Raw genomic sequence first — 25,866 nt, 5'->3', positions numbered from 1 at the left:
TGCCGACAAGAGGGAAATCGGGTAAGAATGCCAGGAGGCCTTCGTGGATAGATAACGAGCTGCTGAGCAGCACAGAAAAGAAGACTTTTTTTTCTCAGAAAGGAAGAAGAAACTTTCAGGAAGTGGAAACGAGGACAAGTGGCCTTGAATGACTACAGGGAAATCCCCTGGCCAGGGGGCTGGAGGCTAGATGATCTTTAAGGGCCATTCCAACCCTGTAATGTTCTGTGATTCAAATATGCATTTGCTGATAGTTTGGCAGCTGCTGTGTCCCTAATGCCTCTAAAAGGTTTTTTAAATTAATTTATTCTGATGTCCTCTCTGGTATTGAATTAATACTGGTGAGTTCATATCCACAGTGTTATATGGGGCAGTGTTTTGTCATTACAGGGCTCTAGATCAGGTCAAATAAATGTTATATTTGTGAACTCACCAGTTCAAAACCTTTGCTTATGCCAAACTGACATATAAATTCGTTAAAATATTATGATGGAAAAGAATCAGTATTCCCAAATAATCCTGCTCCTGCTGCCAGCAGCTATGGAGCAGTTTTGGAAAATAAAAGCCCTGAAAGATGGTGCATGGTTTGTCTCCACTTCTGAAACAGACCTTAGGGCTCAGGTCCCATTCAGACTCGAGTCTCAAACATGATGGAGTTTCACAAGACAATTAATGTAACTGCAGATCAGCCTTAGAACAAAATAGGGAAAAGGTGCAGGATGGTGCAAATTCATTAAAATCTCCACAAATCTGATGATAGTGAAAGATTTACTGCAGGCAGCTCCAGAAAAGGAATGAAGAAAGCAGTCATGCCAGAGGTGTCCAGCTGGGTGAGGATTCCTGAGCAGCATCTCTTCAGGAGAACGTCTTTTTCTATTGCGCCGACTGCTTTTCCCTAGAACAAGAAGAGAGATATCAGAGGGAAACTGCAGTGGGACATGGATTAAAGTATTTTACAGAGGGGCTTTGATGCCATGTTCCAGGGGGGCTGGCATGTAAACCTTTGCTGCTCAGGCAGTGAATCCCAGTCCCTGCGGTCTCTACAGCGTGGAGTTGGTTGCAGTGCGATGGGTGAGGGATTCATCCTCCCCTCCGATGCGCTGACTCTTGTTCTCCAAAGAGCTGTGGGAGCTCTTCTGTTCCTCTTCCAGTGCCTGTGAGGGAACAAGCAACCCAAAGTCAGGGAAATAGAGGAAAGTGAGGAGCAAAGGCACACAAAAGCACAACTCAGAATTCATTGAGTTGAGATGAAGGACACCACAAATTAGAGCTGATTTATTTTTGAGGGGGGCAAAAAGTTTGAGATGAGGTCTTAAGAAGAAAACAAGGGGAATCAAAATGCGGAGCAGGAAGAGGCAGCAAATTCAAATGTGTTGCCTCACTAGAGTCAAGAAGCCCTGGAGAACCAAATCATTTGTGATTGAGATAAGGATTAAATTTCACCCTGGAGCTATTTTGTTCTTTGATCTCACAAGCTAATTATAAATAAAAATAATAAAAAAAATAAAGGCATATTTATGGCTCTTTTAAAATACTTCCCCCATAATCCCTATTATCAACTAATCAGTCTTAATTGTTTTCTTTATTAACTAAACAACATAACACAGTAATCTTTCTTGGTGATGTTTTTCCAGAAAGTCGGAAGGTGACCATAGCATGACCATGTTATATTTCCCTGGGAGGGCAGCTGAAACTGCTGAATTACACCATACTGTGATTTGTCCCAGTATATTTTAATGATATTAAAAGCTCTTCAGAGATAATTCCTGATAGAGAAAAAGCTGACTCTGGATTTCTTTGAGTACATGTATTGAATGCATTAATGAAGTTTACCTACCATGGCTTCACACCGTTGTCCTCTCTTTGCAATGTTGGACATTGGAACTGTCAATTTAATACTGGCTTCTTCACCCTCACGGACCATCAGAATATTTAACATCTTCCAAAAAATCAGAATTCCAAGTTATCAGAAGATCAGAAATCCCTCAGCTTTCCCACAAAATGACTGTACTTTTACATGCTTGACCTGCTAATGGAGCAGATGCTGCATACAAGAATTGTAAAATAAGGTTAAATATAGATCTGTACAAATATGTCCATGTCAAGCTGATAGTAGTTTTAATTTTAGATTGCTACTGTGTATAAAATTCTTGAATGCAATTACTGATACTAAATGATGAGAAAGTTTTCTGGAGTCATAGTTTTGGTACTACTTTGGAAATTGCACTGATAGCTTTGGCTTATTCTTTGTCTTATATAGGATATGCAGCACAAGCAATGGGAGTGTTTTGTCTGTTGATACATCAAGACTAAGAAATTTGGAAAAGTAGTTCATGAGGTCACAGTGAACTAGCTTCAAATTTCTGAGGAAAAAATGTGATTTTTGCAAAGTCCTACTTAATTATTGCTAATATTCTGGGCTAATATAGTTGAGCATTCCCTCTGCAGGTCCTTCAGGGATTTATCTTCCTCAAAAAAACATTAAAAGAAATCCAATAGCTGTGTCTCTATCTGCCAGAATGATTATATCTATCATGAGGTAATTGCAAAGAATATGGATCTGTTACACCAGTCAGTGTGATTAGCAGTACAAGCAAAGTGTTTTATGAAGTATTTCCCTACAGCTGCTCACCAACAAGCCACTTCAATATTTTGGATAGGGTTTCCTGGCAATGCCTAGCACTGAGATATAGCATTACATACAGTATCCTTTCTTTTTTGCCTCATTCCTGGGCAAATGCCAGGTAGGCTTCCAGATGCCCCAATTCATATATTGTCATTTGCTCTCTGAAACATTTCCTCACAGGGAAGGAAGACTAAGGACAGAAGCAGGAAAGTGTGTGTCTCTCCATAAATATATTACAGCTACATCTTCACTGAACAATGCCTGAGTAGACAAGCATAATAATTCATCATGGAGAACAGCTTTATCTTACTTTTATCACAGTTTATGCTGAGGAGGCTTTGGCAACCAGTCAGCTGAAACTATTTCTACACCTGATCAGCTCTGTCACTGTGGACACGTCCCTGTTACCTCTGCTTCAGAGTCCCGGACTTGTTGCTTCAGCTCCTTCTGTTCTGCTCTCAGCTCCCACAGCAAGTTGTACAGATGGAGCATGTTCTTGTGTTTCTCTGAGGACCACGGCTGGAAGCAGAAAAGTCAGTGAAAAACAGCAGCACTTTCTAGGTGTTCTGATCTCTCACGGGATCAGGTACTCTGCTGGCAGAAACTGGCATAATCCTGCTACAACCAATAAAGCAACATTAATTTCTGTCATTGAAACATCAAAACCATGGTCAGCATGGGTTTATCAGACTTCATTTATATTTGGAATCCATCCGTAATGCGGGCCAGATGGCACATCTTGCACTTTGCTGATGCTGCTGTTTTATAGTTGGAATGAAATGAGATGAATAGGAATGTATAGCAATAGACATGAAAAAATGGGATTCCAGCAATGGTGTTCTGTGTATTCTCCCCAGTGGGAAACAGAAAATAAAAAAAACCCCCGTAACATTAAAAAAATCCCTATTTGTAATCTCTGTTTGGTTTTCTTAAGTGTAATTGTGCAGCATGACTGCAGAATTTACTGCCAGGCTTCTGCCTCTGGTTACAGACTCACACTGATGCTGTTAGTGGGGTGACCCCTCACCCTTGATGAGATTATTTGGATTAATGGCAGCACACCACTTCTTTTGGAATATCTTTTATTTAAGCCTATCTATCTATCTATCTATCTGTCTGTCAGTCTGTTTGTCTGTCTATCTATCTACCTACCTATCTATCCATCTGCTATGTATTAAGCCTCATCTTGTTCTGCAGAGTAAACATTGGGAGATTAAAGGAATGATAGGACCCAAGAAGTCCGTGACAGAAACAGAACCAGAACACAAGTGTCTGCCTTTGCTGCTCTGTTCTCAAAGAGGGAACAACAGAAGAAATTCCAGCTTCCCTGCCATCAGTCTGCAGAACTGAGCCCAGCAGCTGCTGAACCTGCATTTTGCAGGATCCCAGGGGATGTGGAGCCTGCCTGATTACCAAATCTGAGAAGATGATCTCAGGCATGGCTAGAGCAGGCCTGTCATGACACATTATGTCCTGCACTCCCAGTCACTCCCAGCATGGCAGCACATCTCCTGGGCTGGAGATGTCAGCTCCGTGTCAGCCTGGAGGTGTGCAGGTGGAGTAGAGGGGTAGCATGGAGTATGGCACACTTCTGGCTCTTTCACTGACACTGACCTTTGTGTCTTGTGATCTTCATACCTGGTATTTGACAGTGTTTTCTCTGCTCAGGAATATTTCATCTTCTCTCTTCTCCCTCCCTATTACTCTGCAGAAAACCACCTTTGAGGCAATGGTGTCATGAAGCTCAAGGTGATATGTCAGCTGGATGATATCATCTATGACCATAAAGATACGTTCCTCTATATCTTCATCAGCAGGCTTTTCTGGATTTCTGTGGAAATACTCCTTGATTTGCTAATGGAGAGTGAAAAAAAGATACAGAAGCAACTTAGACAACACAAAACTGGCAAATTTACAGATTTGGGTAAAACCCCAAGGTAAAAATTGGGCTCTTCTGCCTTGACTTGCATCTCTTGGCCAATGGTCCAACTGTTCTTGCCTATGACTTAAAAAACCCAACCACATAGCTGCTTAAAGCAATACAGAAGTGTCCTCTTTGTGGAGCAGAGTATGCATTCCAACCTACAAGTTGGCTTAGGATGCCCCCCTGCCTGAGGGAACTGCAGGAAGCAAGGTATTTTGGAGAAAAGCAAAGTTTCCCACATTTCCCAACAGAGGGGAAGAAAAGGTAGCATGTTCGGTGCTGCTCCAAAGACAGGCCACTGCATGGCTCTGTCTCAGCAGGTGAAGTGTCTGAGCCATACATACTGCCAGATGTCAGATTTCCTCCTCCTGTTCTGCAAACCAGACCTGACAAGAGGAAGATTACCTGCCCGTAACAAATCAGAGTGATGGGACAATTCATCAGGAACCTGAAATGATAATAGTTTGGGCTCAGCACACAAAATAATTTTCCTAGTTTTGAATCTTGTGAAAATTTTGTTCCAAAATCATAGTCCGAATTTTTTTACATTTCCTCTTGACACACGATTTCCAAGCCTTACTTTCCTAGTTTAATTCTAGCTGCTCAATGCAGTTCCTGACAACTGGTCACACTGTAGCTCTCTGTCAAGCAACTGTGAGACACAGCAGCTGAACAACGCTTGGATGTCTCATCTGGAGTTTTGCCTCAGCCATGCCCACTGAAAATGAACTGAAGCCCCAGGCAGTATGTTTTGCATAGTTCAAATATCACAGTGACACAAATTTTTCTGTTCCTGCCTTGGCCATACCACTATAGGCCGGGGGTTAGCATCAGCTGCGATGCCAGCCTTTTCTGTTTTCTCGTCTCTTTCGCCAAACTCTATGTGCCGCATGTGCAGGAAGTCCTCCCGCCCCACAAAGTACTCTGTCATCTCAGTAGCATTTTCAAAACGTTTGCAGAGGCCATCAACTCGTGCCGTGTGGTAAAACTCCACTGTGTGCCCAGTCTCAGGTTCCAGTGACGTGTAGGAGTGAGCTAAGGACAAATCACACAAGTTTTCAGAGTTAGCAAATGTAATACACTCAATATGTAGCATGTCCAGGGGAGGTCTCATTTTCTTCAGCTTTAGCAACAGATCGATACAAGACTTATCCCCTGCTGCACAACACTGAGAGAACAAACATAAATCCTAAAGAGAAAGTTTCAGCTTCTGTCAATTCTACTGATAAAAGTAGAAATCTACCACCCTGATACACATGATAAAGAAAGCTACATAGGTGGAGGAGCACTGCCCAGGACTGCAAGCCACCAACCCAATTTCTACTCTTCACTGGAGATCATCTTATTTATCTACACAATTTATCCCACAAGTATCCTGTCCCCCTGCCTTTCAGCTTTGGGCTTTTGCCACTGCTAGAAGGGAGTCATGTGAAATCCCATCAGCTGCAGTGGCTGCCCAGATGAGCTGGAATACCTTTAAGAAGGAGGGGGTGTCCTGGACTGAAATGGTCTGTGATCAGCTGTGTTTGTTTATTCACTTCTCTCATATACAACAGGTCTTCTCGGTATTTGAACCATTCCTTCACCTCCAGTTCTTCAGTACCTGGCAGGAGACAAGTCATTTTGCAACCTTAGGTCACTCTTTTGGAGATGGCAAAATTCTGATGAGCTCTCCATGTCTGTGCCAGCACCCTGTGCTCCTGATACAGCCTCAGTGAACATGGTATGGCCACTGGAACTGCCCCTGTGCACAGGGGAATTTTGTATGTGAATCCTAATCTACATTTGAGTACCCTAAGAGGATCTGTTCCTCTCCTTCAATCAGAACTACAGTAATGAGCTCAGGAGTAGAACATGGCACAGCAAAGGAGTAGGCAAGAGAAATTCCATCCCAAATACTTAATGGTGGTGTCAGGAGATTGGAGCATCACACTATGCAAGAAGGCTAAGGGCAGGACACTGTATGTCCAGTCAGGAATCTGCATGGTTTCTTGGACCAGCTGTTAAAAAATAATGTTTACAAGTACAGAGATATCCTCAGGCTGTAGCTGCCCCTTTCTATGGCCCCTTTTGACACCAGTGAGGAAATGAGGATAGTGACACTATTGGATCAAATTGAACCAGCCTTCCATTACTCTGAAGACTGAAAATCCAAGCAGCTGACCTGTGACACTGAACAGTTTCACTGGTGTATAAAACAGATTCAAAATCTTGTGAAAACCTCTAGCAATGCTGGGAAGTTCAGGGGCTCGATGATGAAGTATGATGAAGAGTTTGAGGTAATGGTAAATAACTCCTCCACAAAGGTGAAAGGAAAATGAGAAAGCACAAGAGAGACTCTGGCAAAAGGGGATCACCTCCCCCTTTCCATCAGCATGCCTCAGGCTGTTTCCTTAGTGTGTGGAGGGTGTTCATTCATCCCTCTTACGGTCTGCGTCTGCGTAGACAGTGAGGCGTTCCACCAGCCCGTCTCTATTCGCATACGCTGCCCATTTCTCCAGTTTTGCTTTATCATACAGGATCACCTTCTTCCCCTGGGAAAAGGGATTCTCATATTCTGCAGTGGGCAAGAGAGATGTCAGACAAACAAATGTCCCAAATCCACTGAAAGGTCAGCTGGGGGCAAGCAAAAGGCAAAGGAAGAATACCTACCTGTGCAAGACACCCTAATTCGGGCTACCCATGATAGTGGCATCTCAAAGCTCATGTCTATTTCCCCCTTTTCCTGCTGAAACAGAAGCAGAGATTTGTGGTTTTGGCAGTGTCTCTTACTGTGCCAAGAGGCATTTTGGTCCTGGTGAACCGCAGTGATCAGAGCTCAGCTCTTGCAAGGCTCTGCTCTGGGGAGCACCATGGCACAGTTATGACAGCACATCCCTACTCAAGCCTGATGAAATTATCTTCTCCTGCTACTGCTACTGCTCATGCTGGCAGGGAATGAATGTGGCAATCACCAAAATGATCAGATTATTTTAGTAGACCCTGGAGGACTCCTTGCTCCCTGGTTATGGGCACAGGCTGAGAAGAGTAGATAGAAAGAGGGAATTATTATTTGCATTCCTCTGTCCATCTTTATGGGTGCAATGCCTGTTTTATCATGCTGTCTTCTTCCAGTAGGGCATTTTTTGCTTCTAGTACATGGCATGTTTTGTATATTAGAGGACACATATTATTTCTTCATTTGGTTGGCAGGTCTACCTTGCATCCAGGAGGGGAAAGTGACCAGCATAGAAAGAATGTCCACAAATTTCTCATTCTGCATTTTTAAAAATTATTTCATCCCAAAGGCTGATGCACTGGAGAATTACAGAGATCCCTAGCCACTTATGACACCTGAAGTACCACTTGGAGTCCTGCTTCAGAAAGCACCAGAACTCTTCTAGACTGAGAAGGAATCTAAACCTGGCCAGAGTAGAAGGGATCTGACCTGGAGAGGGCATCGGGCAGGCAGACATTCATGAGCTTATGGACACATGGGCTCCATACAGGGTCCCCACTGCTCAAGAGCATCGCTTGGGTCACTCACCATGTCATCTGTGTCCTCCTTGGGTGACTCTGTGGGCAACTGAGAGGGCTCATTGCTCTCTGAAAACATAATTTCCCAGCAGAAAGAATCACTCAAATCAAAGCTGAGATCCTAGGGCATACAGGAAAAACTCTTTTAACTACAGGGCATTGTCAAAGGCCTGACTTGACCACTGCATCAATATGTCTGTGGTGCTCTGGACCTGCCTGGGTGTCAGAGACTTTAAGAACTCTAGAGATCTGGACCTCAGTGAGGTGAGCTCCTCAAACCCTTGGCTGGCTGGTGGAGCCCCAAAGACAGTCTCTGTGCCTAGAGACAGTTGCCTAGATAGGAGTTGCCTAGAGGTTGCAGAACTCCTTCCTCGTGGTGCCTCATCCTCAGATGAGAGGAAGTGGCTGGAAATGCTTCTGCCTCCTTCCCCAGGGCAAGCTGATTAACTCAGACCCTCACCTCCCAGACTTTGCATCTTCTGGGGAGTAGCTGAGGTGTGGGAAGAGCCTGATCAAGATCTTGCCTGCTATGAGTAAGATGTGATCCTGGACTTCCCCAGGACTCAGGTTAGCCCAGCTGTCCCTCACGTGCCCAGGGTACCAAGGGCTTCCTACCTTGCAGCCTTTCCGGCAGTCCTGCATGTTCACCCAGTAGTTCCTGTGGTTCCAGATGCTCTCAATCCCAAGGAAGCACTCATCCATAGTGCTGTGGTGATTCCCAGTGAAGGGGTTGATGAAGAAGGTCTCAGGAACCTTCCTCTTCCCAGACAGAACCAGAACCCAGGCATGTACCCGTAAGCCATGCAAAGGGTCTCGCTTGGGCTTTCCCACCTCCTGTAGCACAGAGGATAGAGCAATAATTATTGCCGTTTTATTGACACTTTAATCCAACCCAAGGACAATCTTATCCTTTCCTCTGCCACTTCTAAAGAACTCCAGGGTCTTAATGCTCTTTAAGAGTGAGGTAGTGCATACCCAGCACATGTTAATGTGCTGGCACACATTGTGTTCCTGGAGGCCAAGTGCTCATGGCCATGATCAAGGTCGTGTCATACTTCACAGAGGGTGTGAGCTCCTCTCTTTAGCCACCCATTACCTGTGTCTCAGCTCTTCTTCCTGGAGCTCACAGGAAGGTGAACCTTGCTAACTCACCATGAGCACCTCCTCTTCACTTTCCTCCTTTTCTGCAGATTCAGTTTCTTCCTCCTTCTTGGCCTGCTGCTGAAGCAAAAACTTACTCTGCGGTTGTAAAGGGTACTTAATTCTGTACTTGTTGGGATCCTCCTCTTCTGGTCCCTGCAAAAGCAGGGTATTACTGTGAAATCCATTGGAGATCAAAAGAAGGAAGTAAATATATAGCTTACAGGTACCTCCCAGTTCCCAGCATTTGGCTGTTTGCAATATTGCACCTGGTGAGCAGAAATTCAGTGGAGCCAAAAAAGGCCTTGTAAGGAACTGTAGAAAATCACTCAAAAGATTCCTTTGGTGAGGTCCCTGGTACAGACTGAAACCCAGTGTGGACCTGAAGCTGTTCCCCCTAGCTCAGCTCTGTAGCTCACTGGACATGAACAGCTGAGTATGTGTGCTGGTATCCACCCTGCCCACTCACTGCAGGTCTCACCTCCGGGGGCTTCCTGAGCAGTGGGCACAGCTCCTGAGTCTGGTCCAGGGAGCACATCTCGAGGGTGGCATATCCATGTACACAATAGGCATCGTAGCCAGCCCCAATCAGCAGGGAACACAGCAGCACAGTGAAGTCAAAGCAGTTCCCTCGCTGGTATTTCAGAATGGTGGTTGGGGAATAGAGTGAACTGGGCTTGAAAGAGAGAGATGCATGTTCACAGTGCTTGTCTTGTGGAGCTGAAACACACACCAGGCAGAGAGCAGGGCAGAGAGGCATTGCCCACATCCCTGGGCTCTGCACCCTCAGGGAATCTGTTATATAGCATTCCTTTAAAAGCCACAGACTCTAAAACTCCTCTCCAAAGTGATCTGGGGAAACTGGTGACAAATTTAACCACAGGAAGGGACAGACATGACAAACTTATCAAACTGCTGAAAACCTAACGCTAATCACAATCCTGGAATGGGATTCCCCTCTATCTCCTGCTATTCTGTCTACAGCCCTTCCAAGGAAAATACCCATAAGCTAAATTATAGTTCACAGGAGGAAACATATTTCCTTCTGGCCCTCACTGGTGAGCAATAAAAAGTTTAAGTACACACAAACTGCATACAGAGAGGTTCTACTCCAACTCAGTTCTCAGACATCACCTAAGGTGATCAAGGCAGTCTCCATCTGCTAAATGGAGATACCTTCTGTGTGGTTACAAAGTGCCAGAGCTCCTCTTGAGACACTGGGACTCTTGGGACAGCCTGTGGCTGGCATAGATTGTTTAGGTCACTCTGCAGTCCTTGCTAGCAAGGAGTGTCTTCTCTTAGCTCATTCTCATCAAGAACTTGCTCCAGCTCTGGCATCATCTCTTTTTGTTAACCTAGAAATCTCCCTTCAGCCATCCCAAAACATCCCAAAATATGAGAGTAGAAATGTCTAGAAGTCCCTCCTAAGTACCAGTCACTGAGGTCAAGTATCATCCCCTAGGGTTGACAGGGTTCCAAGATGTCTTGGTTCTAGGAGGGGAGGCTTGTCAGCCATTGCCTCCCACAGTGCTCCAGCTGCTCATCTGGGCTGCCTGAAAGCAAGGTCTGGTCTTGAAGAAACAGTGCTTAATTACTTAAAAGTTACCACACTGAACATGCACTGGGACTGTGGGTCCAAGAGAATGCACAGGGTCTGGGAAAATCAGGAGGTTGTCTAAAGAGTGAAGAGATGGTGGAAGTGTCAAAGACCTTTGTGATCCCAGCCACTGGAACTTCCCCACTGTGTCCTCCTGAAAGGCCCTTGTGTGACCTCTGTTATGTCTCTGCTGGGGCTGCAGCCCCTTTCTTACCGGTGTGAGTGGGCACTTGAGGGGCTCCATGATGAGGTAGTCACAGACAAAGCTGGCACAGCCTGACCAGTAGTACATGTCTGGGAAAGGCAGCAGGGTTGGCCTCACCGTTGTGCTCACAAATTTCTGTAGGGCAACAAGAGGAGTCTGGTTAGCCAACAGGCCCTTGGCAGTCTCCTGTCCAAAGTCATCCTCAGACCATCCCTGGATGTTGCAGATCAAATTCAGGATCTTTCTACAGCATATCAACAGCATCAGTATCCCTTCTCTCCAGTTCCAAGATGAAAATTTCATGGGGTTGGGAGGCTGTCTGCTAGCCTGTGGCTGAAACTTCAACCTCATCTCAGACACATTCAAGATGTGAGCCAGTTCTCTTAATTTTCAAGCAAGTCAAATAGCTACTGCCTTTTCTGGCTTTTACATCCTCTAGCATTTTTATTTACCTTGCATGTTAATGATACAGCAAATTTTGGGGAAAGCTGGTACAAAGTAGCAATTCCAGGTGCCAGGGGGAAATATCAGGTCCAGAATTAAACAACAGTTGTGCAGCTTGGGCCCAGAGAAAACAAAACCAGACCACAAAGCTCCACATTTACTCCTTCCCTGTAACTTCTGTGAAGTGCAGAATAAGACCTAACTCTGAATCCTTAACTCCCTATCTGTGTCTGAGCCTGAGCCTTACCTATTTCATGTGTTTCTTTTCCTTCCCTTTATGTTTCTGTGGTCTCTCCCATTTCCTAAGCATCACTCTGCAGCCCACATGACAACACCAACATTCATATGGCTCATGGGTTTGGAAAGCCAGGGTTCTGTGTGCCTGCTCAGGGGCTGTGGGTTCAGCCAGCAGGTTCCCTTTAGCCAGGAGGGAGGGCAGGAGGGGCTGCTGTTCTTTCACAGCATTTGGCACTGTGGAAACCAAGTGCCCCCTGTGCTGTGGCCCAGCCCCACAGCACCCCATACCTGCACACCACACTCATTGACCGGGTAGATGAAGAGCGGCTTGCGTTCAGGGCACAGGTGAGAGTACTGCTGGAAGAAATGGTCAGCGAGCTGCAGCAGTTCCTTTTCCTGCTGGGAATTTGTCTTGTACGAAGATGGTAAGAGGGATGTGTCAATGCAGCTCCAGTCAAAATCACTTACATGGCAGGGGGAGGCAGAGAGACACAAGTAATAAGCCAGGAGCAATACAGACAAGATGAACTGATATCAAAACATAGTAGGACTTCCCTGTTTCACAGCTAAAAAATGGGAGCCATATCCAAGGATATGATTTTGACATAGCCAAACATCTCTGGAGCAATGGCAAACTGACATATACCCAGAGTCTCGGGGGATCTTTATGCAGTGGTGAATGGATGTACAATCAGATGAGTTACCTTGTCTTGCTTGCACATACACACTCTTGGACAAACCCATCAGGCACAAGAAATTCGCTCACTCCCAACACAATGCAAGTGCCATCCACACTGTGCAATCACCCTGTGGGGCCCAAAGGGAACATCTCTGCTCATCCCAGTCCTGGGCAGAGACTTACGGTTCATCATTTGAGACAGAGGCTTTCTTCTCAGCTGCATCTGTCTCCAGGTCATCAAGGAAATCACTGATATTTGAAGAGATCTCATCTTCTGGTGTTTTCTCCACTTCCTCTCTCTCCTCCAGGGCCTCCATTCTGCTTGGCACTACAGGAATGCACACACCGGGGTGAATTCAGGGGTGGGACCCAGGAACAGAGGAACACTCACATGGTGGCCGCGGTGGTTTGGTACATGAGCATGACTGAAGCAGCCAGAACCAAGAGAGTAAAGAAAGAGCACTGAGTTTGGGCTGGGTTTGGTAAAGAAGTGGCTCCATGTTCCTGGACACCCTAAGCATGGCAGAGCAGGCAGAGCCTGGCTCGGTAGGGCAGAGCACATCCCCACATTCCGGCTGGGTGCCCCGTGTCCTCCCTCCTGCCTGGGGTGCTGCTGGCGGGGCAGCAGCTCCATCAATCGGCTGGGCCCCGGCCACAGCCCGCGGCCGCGCAGGGGCCTTGTGGGGCGCGGTGCGGAGCCGGCAGCCCCAAGGGCAGCGCCCCGCGTATCGCGGGCGGTGTTTGTGTGCCGTCCCCGCGGTCAGGCTGACCCCGAGCGGGCCGCACAGCGGGCACAGGGAGCCGCGGCCCTTCCCGGGGGGCCCCGCTCCGCTCCCGGCCCTGCCCCGCCCGGCCGCCCCTCACCCGCGGCTCCAAGGGCGGCGCGGCCGCTCCCGGCCCGGCTCCGGAGCGCTCACCGTGGCAACGCCACCGCCGCGGCTCCCGGCACACGGGCCTGCGGCTCCCCCAGCCCAGCCGGGGCTCCCCCGGGGTGCCCCCACACCTCCCGCCACAGCCCCCGGGCCCGCAGGCTCCTCGGGACCCCCGCGCACCCCCTGCGCTGCCCCAGCCCCGGCACCGCCGCCTCTCCCGGCCCGGCCGCCGGCACCGTGCCCCGCTGGGAGCCACGGGCGGCAAAGGAGGGGACAGGGCCGGCCCCTGGCCGCCACCACGGCTGAGCCGCCGCCCTGCCACACCTGCTCCGAACCTCACCAGTTCGGCTCTCTAAAAAACCACCTCCAGCCATCCTTTGTTGCAGAGGCACATACCCAAAAACCGGCACCAAGGGATGGCAAGACACCTTGTTCTCTTTCTCTTTTTGTTCTTTGTCTTTTTCTTACTCCTTTTTCTTTTTCTTATTTTTATTTTTATTTTTATTTTTATTTTTATTTTTATTTTTATTTTTATTTTTATTTTTATTTTTATTTTTATTTTTATTTTTATTTTTATTTTTATTTTTATTTTTATTTTTTATTTTTATTTTTATTTTTTTATTTTTTATTTTTATTTTTCTCCTTTTTTTTTCTTTCTTCTCCTTTACCATTTCCTTTTTCTTTTCCTTTTTATTTTTCCTTTTCTTTCTCTTTTTCATTTTCCTTTCTATATTTTCCTTTTTTTCCCTTTTTATCTTTGGCAGTTCATTAGATTGTAAGCAGGGTCAGACGTGAAACCCTTTTTTTTCTGGTTTGTTGTTGTGGTTAAGAAAAAAGATGGATTGATGAACGGATGTTCACGTTAGGCACTCTGTTAAGGGAACCGTAGCAATTAAAGCTCTGAGGATGCACAGACTGCAGTCAAAATATATCAAATATCATTTTGAGTGATTAATGCAGTTTGCCTATGGTTCCTGTTGCCCAAATGGCATGAACCTGTATTGAGGGCAGTGGGCAGGGTTTTAGGTTGGATGTTAGGAAAAGGTTCTTCCCCAAAAGGGTGTTTGGGCACTGGAACAGGCTCCCCAGGGAAATGTTCACAGGGGGCCCAAAGTTTGCCAGAATTCAAAGAGCATTTGGACGATGCTCTGAGAGGCACATTGTGGTCCTGTGCAAGGGCTGGCAGCTGGACTCAGTCCTTGCGGGTGCATTTCACATCTGGATATTCTGTGAAACAAAGTAGAGTAGGACCCTCCATCTCTCACCACTATTTCTCAGCAGTTCTGAAATGCCAGAAGTCAATAAAAAAAAAACAACAGATAAGGCAAATATATGTTGTGCTTCCAAAACTGAGTGTACTCAGCACCCAAAGTTATCTGGCCTTCGCGTGTGCTGCTGCGGTATCTGTTGTTATTGCTGCACCAAAAACAGGTCCCACAAAAGCAGCTGGATGCACGGACCCCAGATTCGGGAGGGTTTTGCTGATATTCCCTGTTTGGGACGCTATCAGGGCTGTGAATTGGGTCAGCATCCACGAGCTGTCGGCTCATCGGAGCGGCCGTCTGTGCCGGAGGATGGGCTGGCAGGGTCCTTTCCTCCCGGCCTCCGAGGGACGCTAAGCGGGCTCTTGTGCAATCCCGAAGGAGCGTGTGTTTGCGTGGGGGAGAGGGGTGAGCTGCCGGAGGCGATATAAGGCACACACGGGGAGGCACGGAGCAGCCCCGGCTGTGCCGACCCACCCGTGAGGGGAAGGAGCCGGGGCAGCGGTGGATGGAGGAGCGGACAGCGGCCTGGCCATGGTAAGCAGGAGGAGGATGAAGTGGTGGGATCTCTCAGGATTGCTGCAGTGGGCGAGGAGGAGACGGGGAATGAGCTCTTCTTGTCCAGCAGCCTGGCGGTCACAGCCGCTCCGGGACGGCGGAGGGGGTGTGGGTGAGCTGAGTGACTTTAGGCACTAAAGCTGAGTGAGCTGAGGGGCTTTAGGCACTGGCTTTGCCCTGCTCTCAGAGCACTGACAGAACATTTCCCAGCCACCAGCCCTGGCCAACTCGCATCTGCATCTCTGATAAGGAGTATCTGGTGTCCAGGACTAATCCAGCACTGTGCCAGTAATTTCCCTAAAGAAATGCATTATCTGAACCAACAGAAGAGATTGACTCAATCTGTGTCTTTTTGGCATTAATTTTAGTCGTGTTCAAGGCTTTGGGTTTGTTTTATTATCCCATTGTCTCCTTGTTATGGATATGATTTACTGGAACAGTGAGGATCCTTTTGCAAATCCTAACTCTTCAAAAGAACTGTAGTAGGAAGAGGGTAACTCTTTTTCTCTTTGGGGAGCCCAGACTGATGCCTCAGCTGTGCAGTTTTACTCAAATGGCCACTGAAATGTGGCTTTATCACTGTCAGCACATCCCTGTGGGTCCCAGGGCTGGTTTCTCCCACCTCCTTTCTGGAATAGCTACCTAAATTCAGGATAGTGTTTGACCCTGATGAGAGGAGGCTGATCTGGCCCTTTGGGGTGGGAAATTACTTTGGGCCATAGAACCTAAGAAAAACAGTACAGAAAGCACCCCTGCTTGAGGACTCAGCCTTTCTGAATGACTGCAAACGTCTCCAGTGAGCATGATAACAAATCTGAGTTATTCAGAGCCTGCTTGTTTTTCCAGGAAAGGATTGTGAGATGTTTGCTGCTGCTCTCTGTGCTCTGCCTGGCTGGCTGTGAAGGCAACAAGAGTGAGTCTCCCCGTGCTCTGTCCCTGCTGGGTCATGGATGGGTAGGATGGAAAGGAAAGGTCAAACCTTCACCTGATCCATGTTCAAGTTCCTCCTTCAGGGTGCTGCTGAAGGCAGCTAAGGAGGAACAATGGAATAGGGCTCAGTGAGGCAGGAACTGGGGTCCAGGAGCCAGCAAAATAGGAACTGCAGCAGGCTGTCCACCTCAGCCAGACAGGGTGTGTAACCCATGGAAACAAGCAAAGGTGCTGCAATGTGCCACCGTGCTCCTCGGTGACAGTGACAGACCCCATAGCTCAGATTGCAGCCAGGCTGAGGAGGTCTCACAGCCTCCCAGCAAGCTGAGGCAGTAGATTCATCCTCAGATGTGTCTGCTCTGGCTCTAGGCAAGGATCTCAGCCTTTGAGAGCTATGCAGAGCTTCCTGCAGTGGGGTGAGTTCTCAAAACTCTCATCAGGGAGATATTCTTGCTGCATTTCATCTTTCTTGCCTTTCCTTTGCCGCAGGTGAGCTGGCAAGCACCCATGGCCTGAGGCCAGAGGTTGCCCTCCGTGTCAAGAGGAGCCCAGATGCCTGCCTGCCAAACCCGTGCCAGCACCAGGGGCAGTGCCAGGTGACTGTGGACAGACCAGTTTGCAGCTGCAAGCCAGGCTTCACAGGGGAATTCTGCCAAGGTAGGGCTGGGAATGCTGGTGAGCCCTCCCCAGCCTGTCCATGGGCACCAGAGGGAAGGGTGATGGGCACAGTGCACTGGTGTTCCCATTGCTCTCCACTCCTGGAGCACATCCCACACCTGGTTCAGGTGCATTCCACACCACTACAACCATATCCTGGCTACATGCTGGTACAAGACAAAGCCACAGGCCATTTTCTTCTCCCCCAAAAGCCTTAATTCCTTGGCTGTGCCGTGGTGTAGCAGGGCATACTGCAGGGCACAGTTTCAGAACAAGCACGTGCACCCTGGCACAGACACAGTGAAGCCCCTTCCACACACTGGCCAAAAACTGTGTCTTCTTCCTCTGAAGGAGAGGGTCCCTGTCCCTCTGGTGCCCTAGACAGACTGTGGGGGCTGTGTGGATATCCCTCCAAAGGGACCAGACTGTCTTTTGCCCAGTGTCTCTGAAGAGCCCTACAGCAGCCTGCACCAAGGCTGGGCCGAGCTCAGTGGGACTGTGCCACCCTCCAGCTGGCCTAGGGCTCCCTTATTGCAATTGCAGATGGCTTTTTCCCCCCAGATATGGTACTGAAGTTGGCCTGTGAGGAAGAGCACATGAAGATGATGGTGAGGAAGGAAGTGTTTGAGCTCTTGAAAATCCCGCTGGAGCTTGTCCACTTGAAGAACCAGGCATGCAAGGTCTCAGAGAGGGAAGAAGAGGGTGAGCTGTTTTTTGCAGCCACTCTCACAGGTGAAAACCACACTGCCTGTGGATCAGTAATCCAGGTGAGGATCCATAGCTCTGAAGCCAGGAGAGGAGCAGACATGGTGGGGTGGGACAGCAAAGGGCAACCCCAAAGACTTCTGCTTTTATATCTGGGTGCTGAAAAGTTCTCGTTCCCCTTGAAAGTCTTCCCTGAGGATGTCAGAAAGCTCTTCTGCCTCCACCAAATCCCTGCTGGCAGCACATTTTGTCTTATTTAAGAGATCTTGGAAGTCTCATTTGCTGTTAACAGTCCTCAGGTTTCTGGAGACATCCTCTGAACTCTGCAGCCCTGTCCCCTTGGTCCCTGACTTGCTTCATGGAGCAGGAAGGGTGCAGATGAAGTGGTGCTCCAGCTCTGCATTGCACAGAAGAGCCCTGTGCTCACTATATGCCTGTGCCAGCAGCCCCCAGACACAAGCTGAAACCCCAGCAGATATCCAGGCATGGAGCAACTATAGCTGAGTTGCACCTTCTGAACTTGCAGCTCTGTGTATGGCTTCAGTCATGGTCTGGAGACTTAATTTCTGTGTCATTCCAGCAAAACAGTTCCCATGTCTCGTACTCCAACATCATCAAGTCAGAGCAGGAGGCCCACAGGGCCACGATCTCTCGGAGTTTTCAGCTGGAGGTGCACTTCTCCTGCATCTACGCCTATGAGCAGGTTGTGAGACTGCCCTTCACTCTCACTGCTGTTGACAAGTGAGTGTCCCATTTCACCTTGCTGCTGACATGGTGTCTTTGAGCTTGGAGAAAAGTAGATTCAGTGAGACAATTTGCAAAGGCCCTGGGGAACCTCCTTGTTCTGTTTGTGAGCCCTCGTCCTGTCCTCTCCTCTCAGGCTGGTGCAGTTTGTGGTCAGAGAAGGACACTTCAATGTCAGCATGAGACTGTACAAGTCCCCCTCCTACCTGGAGCCTTATCCCCTGCCAAGTGTGGCTGTCCCCCTCATGGACACACTCTATGTCCTGCTGAAATTAGAAGGGCAGCACCAGCTCAAGTACTTCCTGCTGAGTGTTTTGGAATGCTGGGCCACACCAAGCACAGATCCACACCAGGACGTGCAGCACAAGCTCATTGAGCAGGGGTGAGCAGAGTGTCCCCAGCACCCCCAGCCTCCTTGCACCACAGTGTGTCAAGGACTGAGAGAAATAGGCCTGCAGCCAGTCCCTGTGGGATGTGGTGTCCCAGGCTGGGGTACTCCACCTTGTTTGCCACCCACTGATCCAGCCCTCATGTCCCAGGTGTCCCCATGACGAGACGGTGACCTATCTGAATGCCATTGGAGAGAGCACTAGTGCCAAGTTCAGCTTCCAGATGTTTCAGTTTGTTGGTTACCCTGAGGTGTTCCTGCACTGCCGTGTCCAGCTCTGTCTTCCTGACAGCCCAGAGCGCTGTGCCAAGGTGAGCTCCCTTGGTGGTGTGCACCCTGCCCTGGGTGGGTGTGGGGCCTCCCTTCACTAGCTCTGCCTGGAGAAGAGGCTCTGCTCCGGTTTTGGGTGCCTCACAAAATAAACACCTCCAGAATCAGGAGCTCAGCCCAGCGCCCTGAACCAAAGGTACGAGGGCCTGAACCCACCAGAGACATTTCCCTCTTCCCTGGGAAAGGAAGGGAGATCTACAGGATGGCCCCTACAGGATGGCCCCGGTGCAGGGTGCAGGGTGCCCTCCCATCACCCTTCCTTTGGCTTTGTTGACAGCAATGCCCCGGGCACTGGAGGAACAGGCGGGCACTGGCAGATGACTACAATAGGATTGTCTCCTATGGGCCCATCCTCCTGCTGGCTGCTCCTTCCTCGGGAGCAGAGACCCATCATTCCAGCACGGACCAGCAGGGTACGTATGTCCTCCTGAGCACCGAGGTCAGCCCAGGAGATCCAAGCAGGATCCTCAGGAGGAGGGCTGGGGGCAAGCCCACCTACAGCACGGCTCAGAGCAGGCATGCATGCTGAGCTGTGGGCAGCAGGGGTGGGTGGAGGCCATTTGAGGTGCCCAGGTCCTGTTTGTGCCCCCAGCTCCTGCCCATCACAGGAGATGACCTCCCTGAATCTGTCCCCAGTCAGGAGATGCCTCACCAGGGCTCAGAGCTGGCTCAGGGGACACAGATACAAAATCAATCTCTCCTCTTTGGCAGGACACAGCCCATGGCTCTCCAGGGCCCTCGTTCCGCTGTGTGTGCTCGCTGTGCTCTCCGTGGCTGCTGCGGCCGTCAGCGTGGGGCGGCGAATGGTTTAGGAAACAGCTGTTTCCCAATAAATGTGACAGCAACAGAGAGGCATTGCTGTGTCTTTATGGGTGTTTTGGGGAAGAGGATAATGGCTGGATGCAAGCAGTGCTTGAAGGATGAGGTGCATCACAGTGTTTCAGTTCCCTGAAACACATCTCTTGGACCTTCTCCCCTCTGGGCCCGTGGTCTCTAAACCCAGAGTATGTACCCAGGGATGGGAGAGTCCTTCCTTCTGCTTCCCCTCTTCCCCACAGAGTCATCCTGGTGTGTGGGGAGATGGAAGTACCCCACTCTAGATACCTGCCCTACCAAAGCTGGTCTTTGCCTGGTTCTGTGCCACACAAATGCAGTGTTAGCAGAGAAAGGGCTGCTTTGTGCAGGCACACGTGTGTGCACCCATCCATAGTGATTTCTCTCCCCATTCATGACGTTTCTATTTTCATTCATGACAAATTGCCAGCAAGACTTTTCCCATTGATACGTCTCTAATATAAAGCAAATAACAAACAATATTGTAGGTATTAAAGACCAAATTCACAGTGCTCAAACAGCTGGCAGGGATTTAATACCAAAACACAGATCAGGAGAGGACAGCAGTTGCCCTGCAAGGCAGCTGTATGTGCATTTTGGCTAGAGAACAATGTCCATGAGGGAATTGCTGCTGACCCCAGAGGCTGTTTTGCAGGAAGAACATGCAGCAGATCTCTGCCAGAGAGCAAGGAGATGTTTTGCAAAGAAGCTCATGGGTTTCCTCTTCTTTTTGCTGATTTCCAGACGCAAAACCTCCCCCATCTGGGCTGGAGCAAGTCAATCCTCTCCCTCCAGTGGCAGGAAATTCACTGCCAGGCTGGTTCAGCACCAAAAGCCAGCTCTAGCAGGGGGGGTTGGCTCCATCATGGTGAAGGCAGGTGCCTTGTGGGCTTCCTCCTTGTCCCCTGGGGAATGAGATCAGGGGCACCTCAAGACCATGGAACTGCAGCCTGGAGGGGCTTTGCAGAAGCATCATCTCTGGAGCTCCATGCCCAGGGCAGCCCACCAGGAATGAAAGGGACAAAGCAAAGAGCTCTGCTGAGGTGGATCATGCCCACTGAAAGGTAAACTGAGGCATGGTTAACTGATGTCTCCCTCAGTGAGGAAGCTGCATCTGCCAGGATCAAAGATTGCTCTCAGTGGATGCAGGAGCAGGCAGGAAGAGAGGCCCAGCCAGGAGCTAGTCCTGGGAGGCTGTGGTGGTTTTGTCATGTCTGATGATGTTGGAGAGGGAACCAGTGGCCTGCTTTGTCTTTGGGTAGTAGAGGACAACCAACCAGATGAATATGAATATTCCTGCAGGGAAAGGAAGACAAACACTCAGCAGCAGCAGGACACAATAGGCAACATCTTGCCAGGATGCTAATGACACTTTCCTTCTGCTTCCAGGGGATTCCCTCAGCTCACTCCTGCCCCTCCCCTTCCTTCACATGAACCATTTGGCTGGAACACGCCCTGAGTGGATAATGTCCCTAGTCCTCTGCTAAGGAATGGCTTTATTGGAGGAAAACCAGCACAGGTCAAGTGGGTGTAATTGGGAGCCATGAGCAGCTCCATGCAGGTGGTTGGGACCTGCTGCTTGATGTGCCCTGACAAAAGGAAGGGCATGACAGTGCTGGGAAGACACTGGTGCCTTGGGATCCCTGGTCAACCCACAACCAGGCTGGTTCCTGCCTCCTCCATCTTCCCCACCCAAGCCCAGGGAACCCAGCTCCAAGTGAGTGCTGACCTTGGAGAGAGTTGAGGACGGTGAAGAGGTAGAGCACAGGTGTGGAGGAGATGCCATAGGTGAGGAATGCCAGGGCCCAAGTGGCTCCCAGCAGGCAGAAGAGCCCTGCTGCCACCAGAGCCACCTTCCAGGGCTTATGGTATCCCTGCACTGCCCCGGTGCCCTGCAAGCTGCAGCTCTTCTGGGTCACCACCCCGAAGACAGCCATGTTGAAGAGGAAGATGAGGCCAAAGTAGCCACAGTTGGTGATGTAATGGACCAGAAGATGTTTGGAAGTGATCCAGCACCTGAAAAGAGACAATTGTGGTGCCTCCAGCAGCCCTGCAAGCCTGAGCAGCACCCATGGGAGCCATCCCCTGGGGGGATTTTCCAAGGCCGGGTGAAGCAGGGGGACAGGGGTGCATGTCTGCACCAGTTTCTCAGCTGGGAGGGAGCCTGGACAAGTTCCAGGTGGACCTTGGACATCCCCCCATGACCTGGAGGGCTGCAGGCCCTGAGGAGACTCAGCATGAGAGGTGGGGGTGGCTGATGTGTTGCAATCACAATTAAGGAAGCAGAAGCATGGTGCAAAGCTGAACCAGATGGGTGCAATCCCTGACCACTGCACTTCTGGCAGGACTGAGCTACCCCTCCCTGTGCCAAAGGGCCACCTGAGCCTGTGGACAGCGGCACACGCACAGGTGGGCTATGACCTGCTGGTCCGTGGTCTGGATGCTGTATTCTCCATAGGTGCCAATAACTCCTGCCACTCCCACCACGAGAACAGGGAGGCCTGGAAGAAGTGAGACACAATCACAGAATTGTTTAAGGTGGAAAAGACCTCTAATGTCATCAAGTCCAGCCACTAACTCAGCACTGCCACATTCACCACTAAACCATGTCCCCATGTGCCACATCCACACATCTCTGAACACTTCCAGAGCTGGTATCTCCACCACTGTCCAGGGCACCCTGTTCCAGTATCTAACCACCCTTTGAGTGAAGAAATTTTCCCCATTATCCAATCCAAACCTCCCACTGCCCCTCTCACCCCCGCTCTCATCCAGGCTGGTGGTGCTCACCCCAGCCAAGCAGGCTCAGCTTTGCCAGGTACCGGGGGATGTAGGTGCCGAGGACCTTGACAAAGAGCAGGTAGAGCTGACAGCCCTCCAGCGCCGTCCAGGTGAAGCAGCAGAGCAGGCAGTAGTGGGTGACCCCCCCCAGGACCCTGCAGGTGCTTGGGTGGGTCCTGCCTGAGAGCCCAGTGTTGAGCAGGAAGGCCAGGTTGAGGAGGAACAGGCTGCCCACGAGGTTCACGTGCAGCCCCAGGTTGATGCGCACGGTCTCCTCAAACCTGAACCTGTACCTGAGTGTCCCCACAGGGACCAGGAAGGGCAGGGGTCACAGGTGAGCAGGGCTGTGCTGTGCCACAGCAGGTCTGTGCAGAGGCACTGCCATTGCCTCATCTCTGCCAGCCTGACAAGCCCCACGGAGCTGCTGGCACACCGCACCTTATGAAGATGCAGAAGGCCATGGTGAAGATGGAGAAAGCCATGGCTACTGCACAGCCAGCGGTGGCAACAGCCATCAAAGCTTTTGCTGTGGAGCCATCCAGAGCTGGGTTCTGCCAAACATGCAGAAGTTGGGTTAGACAGGCCCTGGACCAGCGTAGAAAACCTGACTGCAGCTACCAGAGCCATGGGGCTGATAACCCCAGAGGGCTGCTGCAGAGACCCCATACCAGCCCCCAGAAGATCTTCAGGAGAAGCAGGGCAGTGGTGGCTCAGAGGAGATGCTCTGAGGTGGGGTGAGGTGTGGGTGAAGTAGACCACCATGAGCACCCTCCTGGGAGTCTCCACCAGGAAATGGGATCTCAAGCCTTGCTGTGCCAGAGCCTGCACAAGGCTGGGGCTTTCTCCAGCCTGTCCTGCTCTGCTGACCTTCTGCTGCCCTCCTGAGCTGGGGCTGGGCTTGGTTTTGGGACCTTGGCTTGCCTGAGAAGAGCTATAATTGTCCCTGTGGGGCTACTCATGACACCCAAGGGGCCACAAAAGCAGGCAGGCAGCACTGCCAAGGCACAAGCAGGAAGGGGGGATCATCACCAGGAGGAGGGTGAAGAAGGTGAGATGGTCACAGGAGCAGACTGTCCTCTTGTCCCCGGGCTGTGTGACACATCCACTGCTGCCCCAGCCCCCTGCCCGCCCTGCAACAGGCACGGGGGAAGGGCTGTGAGTGCTGGTACAGCCCCTGTGCCCAGCCCCACACCTGCCCCGACCAGGCTGTACCTTTGCTGGCATCCCAGAAGACGCACTGTGGGGTGACACCCTGCGGTGGGGGACAGCAGCATCAGCCAGTGCCACGGGGAGAGGCACAGGAGGGGAGACAGAGGGCAGGCAGGGCTGACTTACTTGGGGCAGCTCCCCGTGGGTGAACGTGAGCTGCACAGGGTCCTGCAGCCCCGAGATGCTGCTCTCCCCCACTGTGATGCCCACCACGGTGTTGTCCAAGACCTGTGCTGTCTGGTTGACTTCCTGTGGAGGGGAAACGCTGCGAGAGCTGAGCTGGAGGGTACCGAGTGCTGGTGGCAGCATGAGGGATGCTGGCAGTGCCAGCCTGTACCTTGAACATGCCAAGCTGCTGGATATTGAGGACTGTCACCACCACACGCACTGTTTGGCTACTCAGGGACCGGAATATCTCCCTGGGGAGGTGGATTTTCCCTGTCTTCCCTTTCTCTGTGGTGTTCAGCCTGCTGGGGCCCTGCAGCAGAGAAGAAGAGTGAGAGGTTGTTGCTGCCAGGTCACATTTCTGTTCAGAACTCACCAATCTTGCTCCAGGCACAAATTCAGCCCTGCCCAGGTGGGTTGGCTCAGCAACATCAGCAGGAGCCCTGAGGGCAGAAGGGAAGAACCTCATCCCCAGCAGCCAGCATCTATGGGGGCAGAGCTTGGAGTGGGAACTAGCAGATTCTCTACCCTCCATCACCCACACATGGTCCCCTGGGACATCCAGAGGGGAGGAGGAAGGGCACAGCAGGGCACACCAAGCCCTGGGGCAGGAGCTGAAGGACGCTTGGAAGGTGTGGAGCCTTCCAAGCAAGGGAGAGGGAGGGGCACATCTCACCGCTGTGGGGGAGAAGGTGATGAGGACATCACGGGTGACAGCCCTGCTGACATTCAGGAGCAGCGTCTTGAGCCCCGCCAGCCCCGACTGCAGCAGCCTGTGGGACAGGGGGGCAGTGGGACAGACGGACATGGGGACTGAGCCCACAAACCCTGTCACGGCCACCCCTGCCGCTACCTGAACCAGCGCTCCCTCAGGCAGGCACAGGCGCGGCTCTCAGAGTGCCACAGCTCCGGGCAGTGCTGGGACAAGTGGGGGATGCGGGTGCTGGTGCCTGGCTGCTCCTCCATCGTCTTGCAGCACTCACGGTGCTCATCACCCCGATCCAGGTCTGAGGAGGGTGGGAGCAGCTGACCACTGTGCACCACAGCACTGGGTGGGCACTGGGAGCAATGGGAAGGGACCACTCACTGGAACAGCTGTCCTTTCCTCTGGCAACATCTGGGAGAGGAGTACACGGAGAAAGGGGGGAAACACAAACATCTAGGGTCAGCTCTCCCTCTATCCAGAGGGAAAGGGGAAGAGAAGGCAGGAGAGTCTGGCAGGTTTTAAAGGAACAATCCTGCAGTTATGTGGGTTTCAAAAACACCTGGACAGCGATCGGAGCTGGTGAGAGCAAAGCCACTGTCCAGCCTGCCAGAGGGGCTCACAAAGGAGAGACACCCTGGGCTGCTGACCCCAGCTTTTAAAAGAGCCCCCAGCAACAAAGCCCCCAACTCTGCTCACCTCTGCACATCCCAGCTGGGATTCTCCCCTTTGGCCTGTCCACATTCCAGGATGAAATCCCCACATGGTCTTTTGGTGAGCGCCTTCCCATGGCAAAACCTTCCCACAAAGCCCATGCACCCCCTGTGCTAAGGATGCCTGTCCCCCTTCACCTGCCACTCACCAGGCAGCAGCAGGAGCAGCAGGACAGTGCCCAGGAACAAGATCATGCTGCTTTGTGGGGTCTCCATCCCACCACACTCTGCTCCCCTTGTCCCGGCAGCTCTGCTCCTCCCCAGGCTCCCCCAGGGCTTGTGGCCACTTTTGAGGCAAGAGCAGTTCCTCATTTCCCTTCTGGGAACCCCTCACGCTTTCCTGTGGGCTGGCAAGTGACCTCCTGTCCCAGCTCACAGCAACGGCAGCAACCGCCGGAGCCGCGGCGTCTCCCCCGTGGCTCCGTCCCGTGACCGACTCAGGGCTCTTTGCTTTCCCTTTCTTCCCACAGTCCTGCCAAGGGGTTGATGGCCCTAACCAGCCCAGCTGGAGCATCCACATCCTCAACTGGGCATCACCACAAGCCGCCAGGGTGGAACATCCCCTTCCAGGCAAGGTGCCCCTGCCTCAGTGGGTGCTGGAAGCTGGGCGGAGAGGGATGATCCTCAGCCAGCTGGAAGGGGAATGC

The 25,866-nt window shown here is 50.7% G+C and overlaps 3 protein-coding genes across 10 annotated transcripts; 1 reads left to right on the top strand and 2 right to left on the bottom strand.

Annotated features, from left to right (window-relative positions):
* Window positions 1-751: 751 nt before the first annotated feature.
* Window positions 752-13,575, bottom strand: DRC7 (dynein regulatory complex subunit 7). Of its 6 annotated transcripts, none has more exons than XM_086847443.1 (17): window positions 13,421-13,575; window positions 12,552-12,696; window positions 11,978-12,152; window positions 11,018-11,143; window positions 9,688-9,882; window positions 9,219-9,362; window positions 8,682-8,900; window positions 8,077-8,187; window positions 7,203-7,278; window positions 6,979-7,107; window positions 6,025-6,153; window positions 5,359-5,585; window positions 4,265-4,480; window positions 3,035-3,145; window positions 1,838-1,939; window positions 1,002-1,154; window positions 752-895 (listed from the first exon to the last, which is right to left on the bottom strand). In XM_086847443.1, the coding sequence occupies exons 2-16, from the start codon at window positions 12,683-12,685 to the stop codon at window positions 1,041-1,043; spliced, it is 2,208 nt and encodes a 735-aa protein (XP_086703569.1). In that variant the 5' UTR covers window positions 12,686-12,696; window positions 13,421-13,575; the 3' UTR covers window positions 752-895; window positions 1,002-1,040. The 6 variants fall into 6 exon arrangements, with proteins under 6 accessions (XP_086703569.1, XP_086703572.1, XP_086703574.1 ...); XM_086847446.1 differs by having other exon boundaries at window positions 7,203-7,275; window positions 13,421-13,570; XM_086847448.1 differs by having other exon boundaries at window positions 13,286-13,478.
* A 444-nt stretch (window positions 13,576-14,019) lies between these two features.
* On the top strand, window positions 14,020-19,658 carry LOC111934481 (uromodulin-like). The gene is made up of 9 exons (XM_023934571.2): window positions 14,020-15,039; window positions 15,907-15,973; window positions 16,480-16,647; window positions 17,209-17,414; window positions 17,933-18,093; window positions 18,233-18,478; window positions 18,636-18,795; window positions 19,092-19,227; window positions 19,526-19,658. Exons 1-9 carry the CDS (start codon window positions 15,037-15,039, stop codon window positions 19,624-19,626), a joined length of 1,248 nt encoding a protein of 415 aa, XP_023790339.2. The 5' UTR covers window positions 14,020-15,036; the 3' UTR covers window positions 19,627-19,658.
* A 503-nt stretch (window positions 19,659-20,161) lies between these two features.
* Window positions 20,162-25,639, bottom strand: ADGRG3 (adhesion G protein-coupled receptor G3). 3 transcript variants are annotated; one of them, XM_086847449.1, is made up of 13 exons: window positions 25,369-25,639; window positions 24,891-24,920; window positions 24,657-24,810; window positions 24,480-24,576; window positions 23,976-24,116; window positions 23,765-23,887; window positions 23,642-23,681; window positions 23,459-23,559; window positions 22,868-22,980; window positions 22,439-22,722; window positions 22,056-22,149; window positions 21,378-21,664; window positions 20,162-20,944 (listed from the first exon to the last, which is right to left on the bottom strand). In XM_086847449.1, exons 1-13 carry the CDS (start codon window positions 25,529-25,531, stop codon window positions 20,829-20,831), a joined length of 1,743 nt encoding a protein of 580 aa, XP_086703575.1. In that variant the 5' UTR covers window positions 25,532-25,639; the 3' UTR covers window positions 20,162-20,828. The 3 variants fall into 3 exon arrangements, 2 of the variants coding, with proteins under 2 accessions (XP_086703575.1, XP_023790344.2); XR_015275314.1 differs by having other exon boundaries at window positions 22,070-22,149; window positions 23,976-24,576; XM_023934576.2 differs by having other exon boundaries at window positions 23,976-24,576.
* Window positions 25,640-25,866: the final 227 nt, after the last annotated feature.

This window comes from Cyanistes caeruleus, chromosome 12 (assembly GCF_971803275.1).
Source record: "Cyanistes caeruleus chromosome 12, bCyaCae1.hap1.1, whole genome shotgun sequence".
In the NCBI taxonomy this organism is placed as follows: Eukaryota; Metazoa; Chordata; class Aves; order Passeriformes; family Paridae; genus Cyanistes; species Cyanistes caeruleus.
The sequence above is the reverse complement of the archived record's forward strand: the minus strand, read 5'-3'. Positions and strand labels throughout refer to the sequence as shown.

Excerpts from the sequence above, each read along its gene's own strand:
- DRC7 (XM_086847443.1), bottom strand. The coding sequence starts at position 12,685 with ATGGAGGCCCTGGAGGAGAGAGAGGAAGTGGAGAAAACACCAGAAGAT. Across the intron at positions 8,901-9,218 it reads GTGAAGAGGAGGTGCTCATG|GAGGTGGGAAAGCCCAAGCG; the intron begins GTGAGTTAGCAA and ends TCTGTGCTACAG. Across the intron at positions 7,108-7,202 it reads AATTAGGGTGTCTTGCACAG|AATATGAGAATCCCTTTTCC; the intron begins GTAGGTATTCTT and ends TGCCCACTGCAG.
- LOC111934481 (XM_023934571.2), top strand. Across the intron at positions 18,479-18,635 it reads CACAAGCTCATTGAGCAGGG|GTGTCCCCATGACGAGACGG; the intron begins GTGAGCAGAGTG and ends CTCATGTCCCAG. Across the intron at positions 19,228-19,525 it reads TTCCAGCACGGACCAGCAGG|GACACAGCCCATGGCTCTCC; the intron begins GTACGTATGTCC and ends CCTCTTTGGCAG.
- ADGRG3 (XM_023934576.2), bottom strand. The coding sequence starts at position 25,531 with ATGAGGAACTGCTCTTGCCTCAAAAGTGGCCACAAGCCCTGGGGGAGC. Across the intron at positions 23,560-23,641 it reads CTTCTGGGATGCCAGCAAAG|GGCGGGCAGGGGGCTGGGGC; the intron begins GTACAGCCTGGT and ends TGCCTGTTGCAG. Across the intron at positions 22,981-23,458 it reads CCTTCTTCACCCTCCTCCTG|AACCCAGCTCTGGATGGCTC; the intron begins GTGATGATCCCC and ends CATGTTTGGCAG.